This window comes from Patagioenas fasciata, chromosome 17 (assembly GCF_037038585.1).
Source record: "Patagioenas fasciata isolate bPatFas1 chromosome 17, bPatFas1.hap1, whole genome shotgun sequence".
NCBI lineage: Eukaryota > Metazoa > Chordata > Aves > Columbiformes > Columbidae > Patagioenas > Patagioenas fasciata.
This window is the reverse complement of record NC_092536.1, coordinates 4,901,626-4,914,023: the sequence shown is the minus strand read 5'-3', so window position 1 is coordinate 4,914,023 and position 12,398 is coordinate 4,901,626. Positions and strand designations below refer to the sequence as shown.

The window sequence follows — 12,398 nt, the reverse complement described above, 5'->3', positions numbered from 1 at the left end:
AATTGATTTGCTGTTTCATTACAGTACGTTCTGTACAACAGTAATTTACAGATTTGTAATAATTGAATCATCTACGCTCCTACCACCTGTATGTTAAAAAGTAAAGAGACAATAGTACATATTTGCACACATCCCTTAGAAGACACTTGCTGTTTACAGAGATCTGTCGATACAGAATAGCTGGTCTGTGCATCTACATGTAGATATGTACATGGAATCGCAGAATCATTTAGGTTGCAAAAGACCTTTAAGATCATCAGGTCCAACTGCAATCCTAACACTGCCAAGTCCACCAAATGAACTCAGTGGACATCCTGTGGACATTGTAGAGACATTTTACGGGGTGGTCCATAGATAAAGGGAGTTATAACTGCATTGTATCAAAGGATGGGAAAGCAGGTGGTGGTTAATGGGGATGTATTGGGTCTGTGGGACCTGAGCAGGACGGAATAACAGGTGGAGAATTTGCTGGTTTTGGCTGAGATAGAGTTAATTTTTTTCACAGTAGCTAGCATGGAGCTCTGTTTTGGATTTGTGCTGGAAACAGTGTTGATAACACAGGGATGTTTTTGTTATTACTGAGCCGTCAAGGTCTTTTCCGTTCCTCACCCCCCACCCCTCATCCCCTCGGTCCGTGCTCCCCGACACTGCCCGGAGCTTTGACCCTCCGAGGCTTTGGGCCAAGCCAGGACCTCCCGGCACCGGGGGGGGGTCGAGCTCCGGGCCGTTTCTCAGCCGGGTGACGGGCCTCCCCGCCCCGCCCGCCGGGGCCGCCCCGGAGCCACGGTGATGGGCGCTGGCGGCGGAGGTGGAGCCGGGCGGGACAAGCGCTCCGCCCGCCGGGGCCGGGCCCAGCCGAGCCGGGAGCGGGGAGCCGAGGACAAAGGTGGCCGTGCGGGATCGGGAACGGGGCCGGGAGCGGGGCGGGAACCGGGACCGAGGCCAAGGGATGCGGGGGGGAACGAAGCCGCAGTGGAGCGGGGCCGCCCGGGGCCGGGGGAGGGCGGCTCCACCACTCCCAAATGTCCCCGAGACTTTGGAGACCCCATAAGGGTCCCCGAGGTGCTGGGGGGAAAGGGGTTCCCGCTGCCCCCGGTGCTGGGTGCCCTGAGAGTCCCCATCTCATCTCCTTGAACCCTGCGATGGGGCTTAATAGGAAAATAATAACAATAATCCTGGTGCTTGGCTGCCTTCTGCTCTGCAGGCTGGGGTGACGCCTGAAACATGCAGGTGCTTCGGTGCCGGAGTGGGGACAGCGGGGTGCTGGCCCCCACGGCCCCCTGACACCGGCCGACCCCGGATCCAGTGCTCCCACGGCCACCTAGGTGTCACTGATGCTGGTGACCACCAGAGACCGGAGCTAGCGGCAGAGTCCAGGTAGGCGGAAAGCCTGGCACGGTGAGGCTGGTGGTGGTTAAGGGACAAGGGGAGAGGTGGCCTTGCTTTGGTGACAGGGTCTGTGGCCATGGCTCTCCGGAGTGGGAGCCGGATCTGCTGCGCGGGCCGTAAACCCTCCCTGCGTGCCGTGGGGAGGAGCACCGCGATGCAGGGCCAGCACGGCGCTGGCAGCAAGGTCACCTGCACTGGGTGACGTGGGGCATCAGGACAAGCCCTGTCTGCAGCTCCGCTATGGGAAAATGTTCGCCTGGAGGGAAACCCCCTCCCCAGGGAGCCACGATGAGCCACAACCGACCCAACACCCACCAGACACAGCACCTTGGCTGGGAACTGCGTTATCCTGGCTGCAGTCACAGGGTTGTTTATTCACCGGTTCCATTTCCTGGGTGCTGGGGCTGGTGCCTCCGGGAACAAAAAGCCACTTGGCTTATTAACACACAATTAAGACGCACCCATTCTCCATGTGCTGGCGGGTGGCTGAGCACCCTCTGTCCCCACAGGGCACGGAGCCATGAAGCTGAATGAGCGGAGCCTGGTGTTTTATGCCACCTGTGACTCCCCGGCTGACAATGCTGGCTTCCTCTACAAGCGTGGCGAGCGGCACACGGCGTATCATCGCCGCTGGTTTGTGCTGAAGGGCAACATGCTCTTCTATTTCGAGGAGCGGGAGAGCCGCGAACCGGTGGGTGTCATCGTGCTGGAGGGTTGCACCGTGGAGCTCTGCGATTCGGCTGAGGAATTCACCTTCGCCATCCGCTTTGGTGGGGCCAAGTCTCGCACCTATGTGCTGGCAGCTGAGAGCCAGGCTGCCATGGAGTCGTGGGTGAAGTCGCTCTCACGGGCCAGCTTCGACTACATGCGCCTGGTGGTGCGGGAGCTGGAGAAGCAGCTGGAGGAGATGCGCTGGGGACCGGCTGGTGGCTGCGGGGGCTGCCAGGGGTCACTCAGCTCCTGGAAGCCAAAGCCCTCGGGGTTGGAGCGGTCCCTGGAGCGGCTGCCGGCTCTGCCCGCTGTCCTGCCAAAGGAGAACGGCTGCGCAGTTTGGAATAATGTGCCAGAAGCGGACCGGCCACCCGACACCTCCGGCTGCAGCAGGTATGACAGTGAGGGGAACCCGCAGCCGCCACCACTGCCACCACGCAGGCGGGCATCGAGCAGCGAGGTGGGCAGCACCGGGGTGGCCGTGGCCGAGAGCACGTCCACCTTCTGCCAGCTCCATGAGCGGTACGGCCGGGAGGTGGCCCAGCTGCGGCAGGACTGGCTGCAGAGGCGTGACCCCCAGCTCTGAGGAGTAGCTGAGCTCCTGGGACCGCCCCAGCCTGTCCCATCAGGACCCATGGTGGAGAGGAGATTGTCCTTGATGCCGCCTCGGTCCCCTCCTCGCCCCGGGATGTGCAGCCCTGTCCATGGTGGTGATGGACACCTGCTGATGGTACTGCCAAGGGACACCAGTGCTGCTCCATGATGGTGAAATGCCAGCCTGGCACTGATGGCATCTTGCACCATGCAGCAGGTGCTCCCCTCCAGGGGTGGATGCAGGGTGCTCCACTCAGCACAAACATGCTACAAAACACTCGTTGGCTGATGTCTCCTGGGAATCAACCACTGCACTGGGGCTGATGGGGCCTCTTGATGCTCCTTCAGTGGGGTCATGGACCGACAAAGCTTTTGGAGGAGGATTTTGAGGGGATCGCTCTTGCCTGAGCCCCTGTTTGGGTGTTTTGCAGCCGGGGAGCCTGTTACTGCCTTCCCCTCTCTGTCTGCGACAAGTGCGTGGCTGAGGTCGGCCGAGCTCCACCAGATCCCTCTGCTCCAGCAGGATGTGGTTTGAAAATGACAATATCAGCGAGCACAGCCCTTCCTTCATGGCAGCAGCACCACAGGCCACAGCCACCCGGGGAGCTGGTGACGTCCAGCCCCAGGCATTTTGCTGCTTGCAGCCCAGCCAGTGACTGCACAGTGGGGACAGACCCTGAGGGGACCATGGTGGCTGCAGGTACCACCTTGCTGGGTGGATATTATGGAGCAGGGCATCAACCCCCAGCCAGCTCACTGAGGGGAAGCATTGCTCACGGCGGTGAAAAGAACCTATGTGTCAGCAGCAGAGGGTGTTGAGTGATTCATGTGCCAAAACAGAGTGAAGCTGGTATCTTGTGCTGATGTTTCTATTTTATTTCCCCAATGGGCTGCTGGCCTAGAGCTGGGGTCACCCACCCCGGGTTTGGGGGGAGCAGTTGGGGATGCCCCAGATTTGGGCTGGGTGGCTCTGGCTCCCTTTGACCGCTTGGGACAGACACAAGATTGTGCTACAGTAATAATTGTTTCAGAAATGCCCTCCAGCCCCAGTTCTCCTTTGCGCCTTTAAGTCCCTGGGGAGGAGGGCCCAGGTGGGAATCAATTCTCCATTCTAATCCCTCTCCTGCTCCACCACATCTGTGGGGCTGGGCAGGGACTGTGTCACCTGAGTGGGACATGGCCAGTGTCAAGGTCTTGCAGTGCCCTGGAGCCCCGTATCTACCTGCAGGGATTAAATGGTGCAGGAAGGTGCCACTCTGGGGACATTGGGACACACAGTGCCAGGGTGGTCCCACAGCAGGCACAGCATGGTCCTGCCTTCCATAATCACTGAAACAACTGGGCACAGGTGACAGTGTGAGTGTCAGGAGGATGGAGCCAGGCTCTTCTCTGTGACAACTAATGACAAGACAAGGAGAAATGGATATAAACTGGAACACAGGAAGTTCCATTTAAATTTAAGAAGAAACTCTTCACGGTGAGGGTGATGGAGCACTGGACCACACTGCCCAGGGAGGCTGTGGAGTCTCCTTCTCTGCAGACATTCAAACCCACCTGGACACCTTCCTGTGGAACCTCAGCTGGGTGTTCCTGCTCCGGCGGGGGGATCGGACTGGATGAGCTTTCCAGGTCCCTTCCAATCCCCTGACATTCTGGGATTCTGACCAGCATGGGGGTTTGAGCATTGGAAAAGCCACCCTGAGAAAGACCTGGGAGACGGACTGGAAGCCGAGCCCTCCCACCATTTCACCAGTGGAAACAGCACCGGGTCTCCCACTGTGAGTTGCTGTAGCATTACAGGCTTGGTGGAGTGTTACACCCATCCCTCCAAACCCTGAGATACAGCCAGCACCATGTGGTGTCACCCAGGTTTGGGTGCTCCTGGTCAGTGACCCTGCACCCTTGGTGGGATATCTCCAGCCCTCTGCCACAGGGTCTTAGACGGGGACAAAATATCTGTCCCCTCACCAGGACTGGTGTCTGCTCCACAGGGACCGGGGAGCCTGCTCTCACCTAAGTGGCCAACATGACCCTATGGCCCTGCCCAACATCCCAACTGTATGAACATCTCCAGTGTCTTGCTTACGGTGGGCTCGGGAGGAGATGCCTCTCGGGGAAACTGAGGCACAAAGCCAGCCAGGGTCACTCACCTGCTGAAGAGCACAGAGCCCTGCTCCTGGCCAAGCATGGCACCCTGGGACATGTTTTGGTGCTTGGAGCAGTGCCGCTGAGGGCAGCTGGGGTGAAGTTAGACCCACCGCATCCAGATGGTGAACCCGGCTCTGTTGGTTGGCTGCAGATGACTCCACTTTCTATGGAAGCCAGCCCAGCTTCTGCAGACATTCAGATATTCGTTAAAAATAAATCCTTCCCAACATGTTAGCCGACAAACAAACTTAAACAGATACGCAACATATGGATTTATTAATTAATCAAAAACACCCCCGCCTTGTGTGGGAAGCTGGGAGCTCTCCCGGTGATGGCTGGCGCTGCCCAAGAGCTGTGCCGGGGTGCGGTGCCACGGGGTGATGCTGAGCTGAACCTTGCGCCAGAGGATGCTGAGCCACCCCAGGGGCAAGAGCAAACCTGCGCCAAGGCTGAGCACAGGACTTCCATGGAGCAGGATTGCACCCTGAGCTGGACTCACCTCATTTAACACCCTCTTTTTGTCCCATAAGATGTTAATGGCAGTGAGAGCTCTTGCCATAAACCCAAAGCAAGGCTGTGACTTTGAAAGGTGCCAAGATCAACCCAGGCACCTCCAGACAAAACACACCCCAAGGCCAAAGTCGTATCCAACTTCTGTATTTAGTGGCTCTTTTACAGAACTGGTTCCTTCCAAAATGGTTAAACAAAGTTCATCGATCTCATAGAAACTTTTGAAGTACAGTACATGAGCCTAACAAAAACGTGACCGGTATGTCCCGCTAGCTTTAATACAACAGGATTGCTGTCTTCCAGACTACTCTAAGTGCTTCCTCAAATCCCGTTCCACTAAAGCTCCCGCTAGCACACGACAGAGAAGAGCAAGTCAATGGTCACACCTCGACCTTCTGCAGCACAGAGACAGGGAAAAAAGTGGCCATGGGCAAGCTGGGGCTGGGCAGGTGGGCAAGGAGAGCTGTGCCTTCACAGAGCTGCTTTTAGCATCGCTCATCAACTATCACCCAAATATAAAAATACCTTCTATTCTGATAAAAATGTAGACAGTGGAAAAATCAGTCAATGCATAGCCTGGGGGCCTGGCAGGGGACCCTCCCGGTGACGGTTGTGGTGGGTGATGGCTGACGCTGTGTGGGCAGGGGACAGAGCAGCCCAGCACCGTCCACCCCACAGTGGTTAAAGGCATTTTCTTAGCAGGGGTGGCTGGTGACAGTGGGGACAGGGATGGAGCCACCGCCGAGCTCCTGCACCTTTGCGTGGGCTTGGCCCCGGCAAGCCAAAGCCTGATGGTGCTTTGCCCAATTCAGGCCTGAGTTTGCCCAGTTCGGACAGAAGCCTGGCGTGTCACCTCGGGGGTTCACCCCAGCTTCACTGGGGACACAGCTGCAGTGAGGGGACGCTCCTCCTGCCCAGCTGTTCTGCCTAAAAACAAAGTGCTTCAGCCGCAGAGCCGGCTGTGACGCTGAGAGCAGCCCCAAGCAGGGGGCTCATGATTTTTGGCTGCTCGTCCCCAAGTGCCGCTGCCCCAGGGGCAAAGCTTGGAGGCTCCATCTCTTTTTCTTTCCCAAATGGATGATGGCTGAGCATGGGGAACCAGGATCTCGTGGGATGCCCATCCCCAAGCAAATCAGAGCCGTCCCAAACCATGACACCCACCTACCTCATCCCATCTCGCTCCCTCAATGGCAGAACCAGGTCACTTCCTCTGCTTTCGCATTATTTTTTCTGTTCCTCTGGAACTGGTAGGAGCCACACTGTGCCGTACTGGGGCTGCCACCAGTTGCCGGCTGGAGGAAGCGTGAGGGACAGCGTTCGGACCATGCTACATCTCATTCCAGAAGGCTATTGCAGACATTTCTACAACATATACAAACCGCACGGGACATTCTGTGTTACAAAGGTTTCAAAAAACATAAACCACCAGAACTAAATACATACTCGATGGCATCAAGGTTTTCACTTTAGAGTCTTCAGGGACTATGACGCAGTCTCTGGCTGGGGCAGAAGCGATGCGATGTCTTACAGACAGAGGTGGAAACCGCTCGGCAAAAGTTCATTAAATTGGGTCAGTCTCAGTGCTTCTTGATGGCTTTGCTCAATAAGTCCTTTCTGTGGGTTTTGTTTGTTTTGGTTTTCTTTTAATCTCATCCAGTGGCAAACTACAAGACGTCAGTGTACATTTAATGACACAACTGCTACATCATCTTGATTTTATAGCTATCTTTAATATCAAAGCAGCTTAAGCTGTTAATAAATTCCAAAGTATCCTTTTATTAAAATATCTAAAAGAGGTCTATAAATATTTTTTTTCTTTTCTAAAATTGTTCCCAGTTTTTCACATTTAAAACAAAGCCGGGGGTGGCTTCGTACCCCCTTTCCATGGATGCTCCCCTTTGTCACGCTGGCCACCTGTTGCCTCTCAATGCGTGCTGCATTTAACAAAATATATATATGTATATGTAGGTGTGTATATATATATTTGGGGGCCTCAGAACTCCCACTCGAGGGCCTCCTCGCGGTTGGCAGCCCGCTCCAGGCGATGGATGATGTTGTTGAGGTTTGCCATCTTCTCGTGACGCCGCTGGACGCTGGTGCTGAGTCGGGGTCCGGCAGCTGGTGGCAGCGCCGGTGACACCGGCCCGGCAGAGGATGGTCCCGGTGAGGCTGAGCCGGTGAGGCCGGGCGAGGAGGCTGCTGAGGGCGATGTCGGGGAGATCTCCAAGCTGCAACGGGATGACCCCGCCGAGGACTGGGAGTTGTCGGGGTGCGGTGGTGGTGGTGGAGGTCCCCCGGTGGTGGTGGCGCCAGCACGTCCCCCCCGCCGCGGGAGGCTGCCAGCGCTGGGGGCTGCAGCGTGGGGAGCTGTTCCCCGCTCCTCCTGGGGAGGTCCGGTCCCCCCGATGGGGCTGTGCGAGTCCCGCCGGCGGCCCCAGCCGCCCGCCTCCCCCTGCTCCTCCTTCACCTTCACTGGGGCGGCAGCGGCGCAGGGATGCTCGCCCTTCCCCAACGTGGGTTTATGGTCCTCGGCATCCGAATCGGGGCTGTGGGGGGCTCGGCGCCCGGGGACAGCCGCCCCGCTGCTCTGCTCTGGGTCTGTGTCATTGTCCTGTGTCCCCTCCACCAGCATCTCCCGGCGCATCCGTGACCTGCAGGGACACAATCATGGAGAGTCCATCACCCTGTGGTGCGGGCACCACGTGCCTTGAAAAAGCATCTCCAGTCGGAAAAATGTGATGGTATCACTTCAGATGTAAAATCCCACCTTGTCAGCCTTTAAAATATTTTTTTTCTGGGGGGGAAACCACTGCCGCTTGAACACAGAACAGATTTTGCAACACTTGGAGCTGTTTCCAGTCAAAACAACCCAGTTACGTGAGTGTTTGTCACTACTTTTGTTGTTGTTTAATACATAATATTTTTCAAAGGCTTATTTTAGGAACTTCAAAGCTCTCCCAGTGCCACCCCTGCCATGAGCAGGGACATCTTCACCAGCTCAGGTTGCTCAGAGCCCCGTCCAGCCTGGCCTGGGATGTCTCCAGGGATGGTTCATCCATCACCTCTCTGGGCAACCTGGGCCAGGCTCTCACCACCCTCAGGGGCAACAATTTCTTCCTCATGTCCAGCCTGAATCTCCCTCCTTTAGTTTAAAACCATCACCCCTTGTCCTATCATAACAGGCCCTGCTGAAAAGTCTCTCCCCATCTTTCTTATTGGCCCCTTTTAAGTACTGAAAGGCCACAATAAGGTCTCCCTGGGGTCTTATCTTCTTCAGGCTGAACAACCCACACGACTTGGTCAAGGTGGTTGACTCCTCTTGACCACCACCAGCCAGGGCACAGGCAGCATTTTGGCTGCAATCCTGCACTTGGGGACCTCCAGTGACTGCACCTGGGGACCTTCAGTGACCATGGATGCATGGGTCTGCACCTCCCCATCTAGGCAAGAGGGACTGGAAGAGCTGGAAGAGGAACAGTGACACCATCTTTGGTGGCACAGCACCATCAGATGTCCAAAGCCTGGGAGCACTTGTACCTGTAGTTGTGGAACCAGTTGATGACAGTGTTGGTCTTGAGGTTGAGCTGGAAGGAGAGCAGCTCGATGGTCTGCTGGGAGGGGTAGGGTTCCAGCTGGTAGGCTTTCTTCAGGGCTTCCTTCTCCTCCGGGGCCAGCACCACCCGTGGTTTCTTGATCTGGAGGAGGCTGAGGTCCTGCGGCTGCAGGCCAGGGCTGGCACACTCAGAGCGGGTGCTGGGGGACTCGCTGTCCGAGCCGGCGCTCATCAGCCCGTACCGACGTTTCAAGTAGGCTGCGGGAGAGGAGACCCAGCTGCACACCGCTCGCCCCCCCAGCCCGGGGAGCCCCCAGTTTGCCCAACACCCTGGACCTGGGGTGGGGGCTGCATCACCCTGACCCTCACCTTTCTTCTCCAGCTTCTTCATGTCACGCAGCTTCTCCACGTTGTGGGGGTCGTTGAGCCAGAGCTGCATGCGGACGAAGGGCTCCCTCCCCTTCAGGCTCAGCTTGTGCCACGGCTTGGGCCTGGAGAGGAGATCGGACACCGAGCCCTGCGTCAGGCCCAGGATGCTCTCCCCAAACAGCCGCTGGCCTGGCGGAGGAGAAGCAGAGGTGGTTAGAGGGAGGTAGAGCAGCGGGGGTGGGTGCTACAGAGCCCCCATGGAGGGGGTGCACCCCATTTCCCAGCCAGCCAGCCCCCCTGAGCACCCAGGGGTCTGCGGCTACAGAAACAGGGGCGATGCATCCATGCAGCCTCACCAGTAGCTCCCGAAAACCCCGGCGGGGAGAGGATCCGCACCTAAATTGTTGTCCGTCAAGACCTCCTTGACCTTCTTGGTGATGGAGTAGGTGTCCAACTCTGGGGACATGGCCACGATCTCCTGGATGCCCAGGGGTCCCTGGTTGTTGGGATACGTCTTCCCACCCAGCGCCGGCGTCGAGCGGCTTTCAGGCTGCTGGTTTTCTTTGCTGCTTTCCAAGGCCAAGGTCAAGGGCTCCTGGCAGCCCTTCTCTTGCTCGGTGGGGCTGGGGGGTGGCGAAGGGGATGGCTGGGGCTCCGCTGGGCTGGCTGTGTGACACCAGGGGAGAGGGGTCAGTGGGGACAGCGGGAGGGGGAAGGTTATTTTGGGGGTACCCATGGCGCTGCCCTCCAGAGAGAGGGGATGCCAGCTGAGATTTTCTGGTGGCTATGGCAAAGTGGGAGGAGCCGGTAGAATAGTTAGAGAAATAATACTAAAAAATGTATCTCTAATATAAACATTAGAGATCTATAATTATCTATGTACATATATAATAATACATGTATTAGAAATATAATAGAAGTAATATTAAAAAAATACAGTTACCTCTTCATGCCAGGCACAAAGCCAAGGATTTTTGTTGTTGTTTTTCCTTTTTTTTTTCAAACTAGATGACTTTCAAACCCATTTCTGACAAAATAACATTTGAGGATCTGTATAACAGCCCTAAATTGTCCAAGCGACTAAATATGCGGGTTCAAACAAGTTGTATGTATCAGAGGAGAGGGGGATGTAAAGGGCTGCTCAGGTTCGGGGTGCGGACTGGGGTGCTGGGGGCAGATGCAGAAGTGCTGTGGACACCGATGGCGTGTGGGGACCACGGGGATGGCGGTGGCACTTACCCTGGGATGGGGTCGGCTGCTGGCTGATGCCTTGGCCCAGCTGGTCGCTCAGCCAGAGCTGCATGCGGATGAAGGGCTCCCGACCCTTCTGCGTCAGCTTGCTCCACGGTTTGGGCCGCGACAACATGTCACTCACGCTGCCCTGGGACAGCCCCAGCACCTAAGGACCACGCAGGTGTCACCCCCCAAGCACCAGGTTGCTACCACGCTCATGGCCCCACAGCACATCCCAGTCCCTTGGCCCCAGCTGCGGGTGCTGAGACCATGGTGGGTTGCCCCAGGATACCCAGTGGGCTGAGAGGATGGTCCCCGTAGGGCTCTGTGCAGGAGACAGGGAATTCCTGGTGGGAAGTGCCACCAACTAGCTGGTGGTGGCCACTGGGAGACTGCTTGGGGTTGTGTCAGACCCTGAGAACTCAGCATCCTCCAAGGAGAAGCCCAATGGGGTGAGTGGGGTCCCTAGGAGGAGCTGGTGGAGGCCACTGATTAGCCCCAGGCTCTGGGTCGCGGAGCAGAGGTGACAACAGACCTCCCCTTCTCCAGGCTGGTACCTTCTCTCCGAAGATCCTCTGGCAGATGCCATTCTTGGCCAACTTCTCCTTGACCTGCCGGGTCAGCTCCAGCGTGTCCACCTCCCTGTACATGTACATCTCATACTGCTCCGGTGTCAGCGGCGGCACAGTGGGTTTGAGGGTCCGCGGCACGTAGGAGGGGTAGTAGGAGAGACGACCACCAGCCACCGATTCTGCACCAGTTCCCTCCACCTTCACCTGGGGCTCATCATCTGCTGGTGTCATCTCATCCTCATTGGTGCCACCTTCACCGGGCTCACCCCGCAGCCAGCCCCGGCCATTAGCCATGCTGGAGTAGCTCGAGGAGGAAGAAGAGAGTGAAGGCGAGACAGAGGTGTAGGGTCGGCTGATCAGGCTCCGCTCGGATGCCCAATGCTGGTCGAAGTAGGAACCAGCATCACCAATCTCCGACTTCACCTTCCGGATGATGCTCTGGACAAAGGCAGCAGGCGAGAGGACGGCCAGGGGGGGTTGTGGGGGGCCGGGGCTGGCCCTGTTCCCCTCCTCCTGCTTGACGTAGGTGGGGACGATGTTCTGGTTGACGGTGGCCAAGGTGGAGCGCTCGGCGGGTGGCGTGTCCCCGGGGCGCCCGCTGCTCCCTGACTCCATCTCCAGCAGCGCCTGCTGCTGCGCCTGCATCTCCCGCCGCGCCTGCTCCAGGATGCTCTTGATGGCGTCCTCTGAGCTGCTGCCGCCTGCCCCGTTGGCCACTGCCTGTGACGCTGACGGCATTTTGGGTTCACCTGCAAAGAAAAGGAGTGAAGGGAGCCCTGAGGGGCAGCATGTTTTGTTTTGCCACGTGGCAATAATCCAAAATGCAGGAAAAAAGGGCTTTTAGCCCAGTCCAAGCTCAGAGCACTCTCCACATGAGTGTGGATCAGAAGGACAAGCAGCACCCACAAAACAAAAGCTATGACACCCCCAGCTCCCAACAAGCTTCCTTTTTGACAACTGCAAAACAAATCCCATTACCAACAACAGCAATAGACAAACATGTTTGTTTTCCCTGTCTGTTTTTCCACTGTTCCTGCCTAATTTAATTCTCCGGGATTCTGCTTTCTCAGCAGACTACCTGTTTTAATGTATTTCATTGCTTGTAATTGACTGTGAGCGCAGCTGCTTTAATGATTCCCCGTGCCAGATGGATCCTGCATCCTCATTTAATCATCTGGTTTGGGGCAGGGAGGGAAGAAAAGGGTAGATCCAAAGTTTCTGAAAGCCCAGGTACAAACTCTACTGCACGGAGAGTCCCTAACAGTATTCACCAGCATTTCTTCCCACCACATCCCAAATCTCTATGGGTGTCGGTGGGA

At 56.9% G+C, this 12,398-nt stretch overlaps 2 protein-coding genes across 9 annotated transcripts in view; one reads left to right on the top strand and one right to left on the bottom strand.

Moving 5' to 3' along the window:
* Positions 1–699: 699 nt before the first annotated feature.
* PHETA1 (PH domain containing endocytic trafficking adaptor 1) lies at positions 700–6,732 on the top strand. Its single transcript, XM_065851467.2, has 3 exons — positions 700–886; positions 1,205–1,377; positions 1,899–6,732. The coding sequence occupies exon 3, from the start codon at positions 1,910–1,912 to the stop codon at positions 2,684–2,686; it is 777 nt and encodes a 258-aa protein (XP_065707539.1). The 5' UTR covers positions 700–886; positions 1,205–1,377; positions 1,899–1,909; the 3' UTR covers positions 2,687–6,732.
* The window catches only part of CUX2 (cut like homeobox 2), a 65,037-nt gene continuing 58,122 nt past the window's right edge, over positions 5,484–12,398 (bottom strand). For 7 of the 8 annotated variants that reach the window (XM_065851463.2, XM_071815795.1, XM_065851461.2 and 4 more), the window contains 6 exons: positions 11,065–11,828; positions 10,514–10,673; positions 9,671–9,940; positions 9,275–9,463; positions 8,890–9,163; positions 5,484–8,003 (listed from right to left, as the gene is read on the bottom strand). In XM_065851463.2, the coding sequence (XP_065707535.1) occupies positions 7,346–8,003; positions 8,890–9,163; positions 9,275–9,463; positions 9,671–9,940; positions 10,514–10,673; positions 11,065–11,828 (2,315 nt within the window). In that variant the 3' untranslated portion in view covers positions 5,484–7,345. Of the gene's footprint in view, positions 8,004–8,889; positions 9,164–9,274; positions 9,464–9,630; positions 9,941–10,513; positions 10,674–11,064; positions 11,829–12,398 lie in introns of those variants that run through there. The other variant, XM_071815797.1, reaches the window with a different exon arrangement.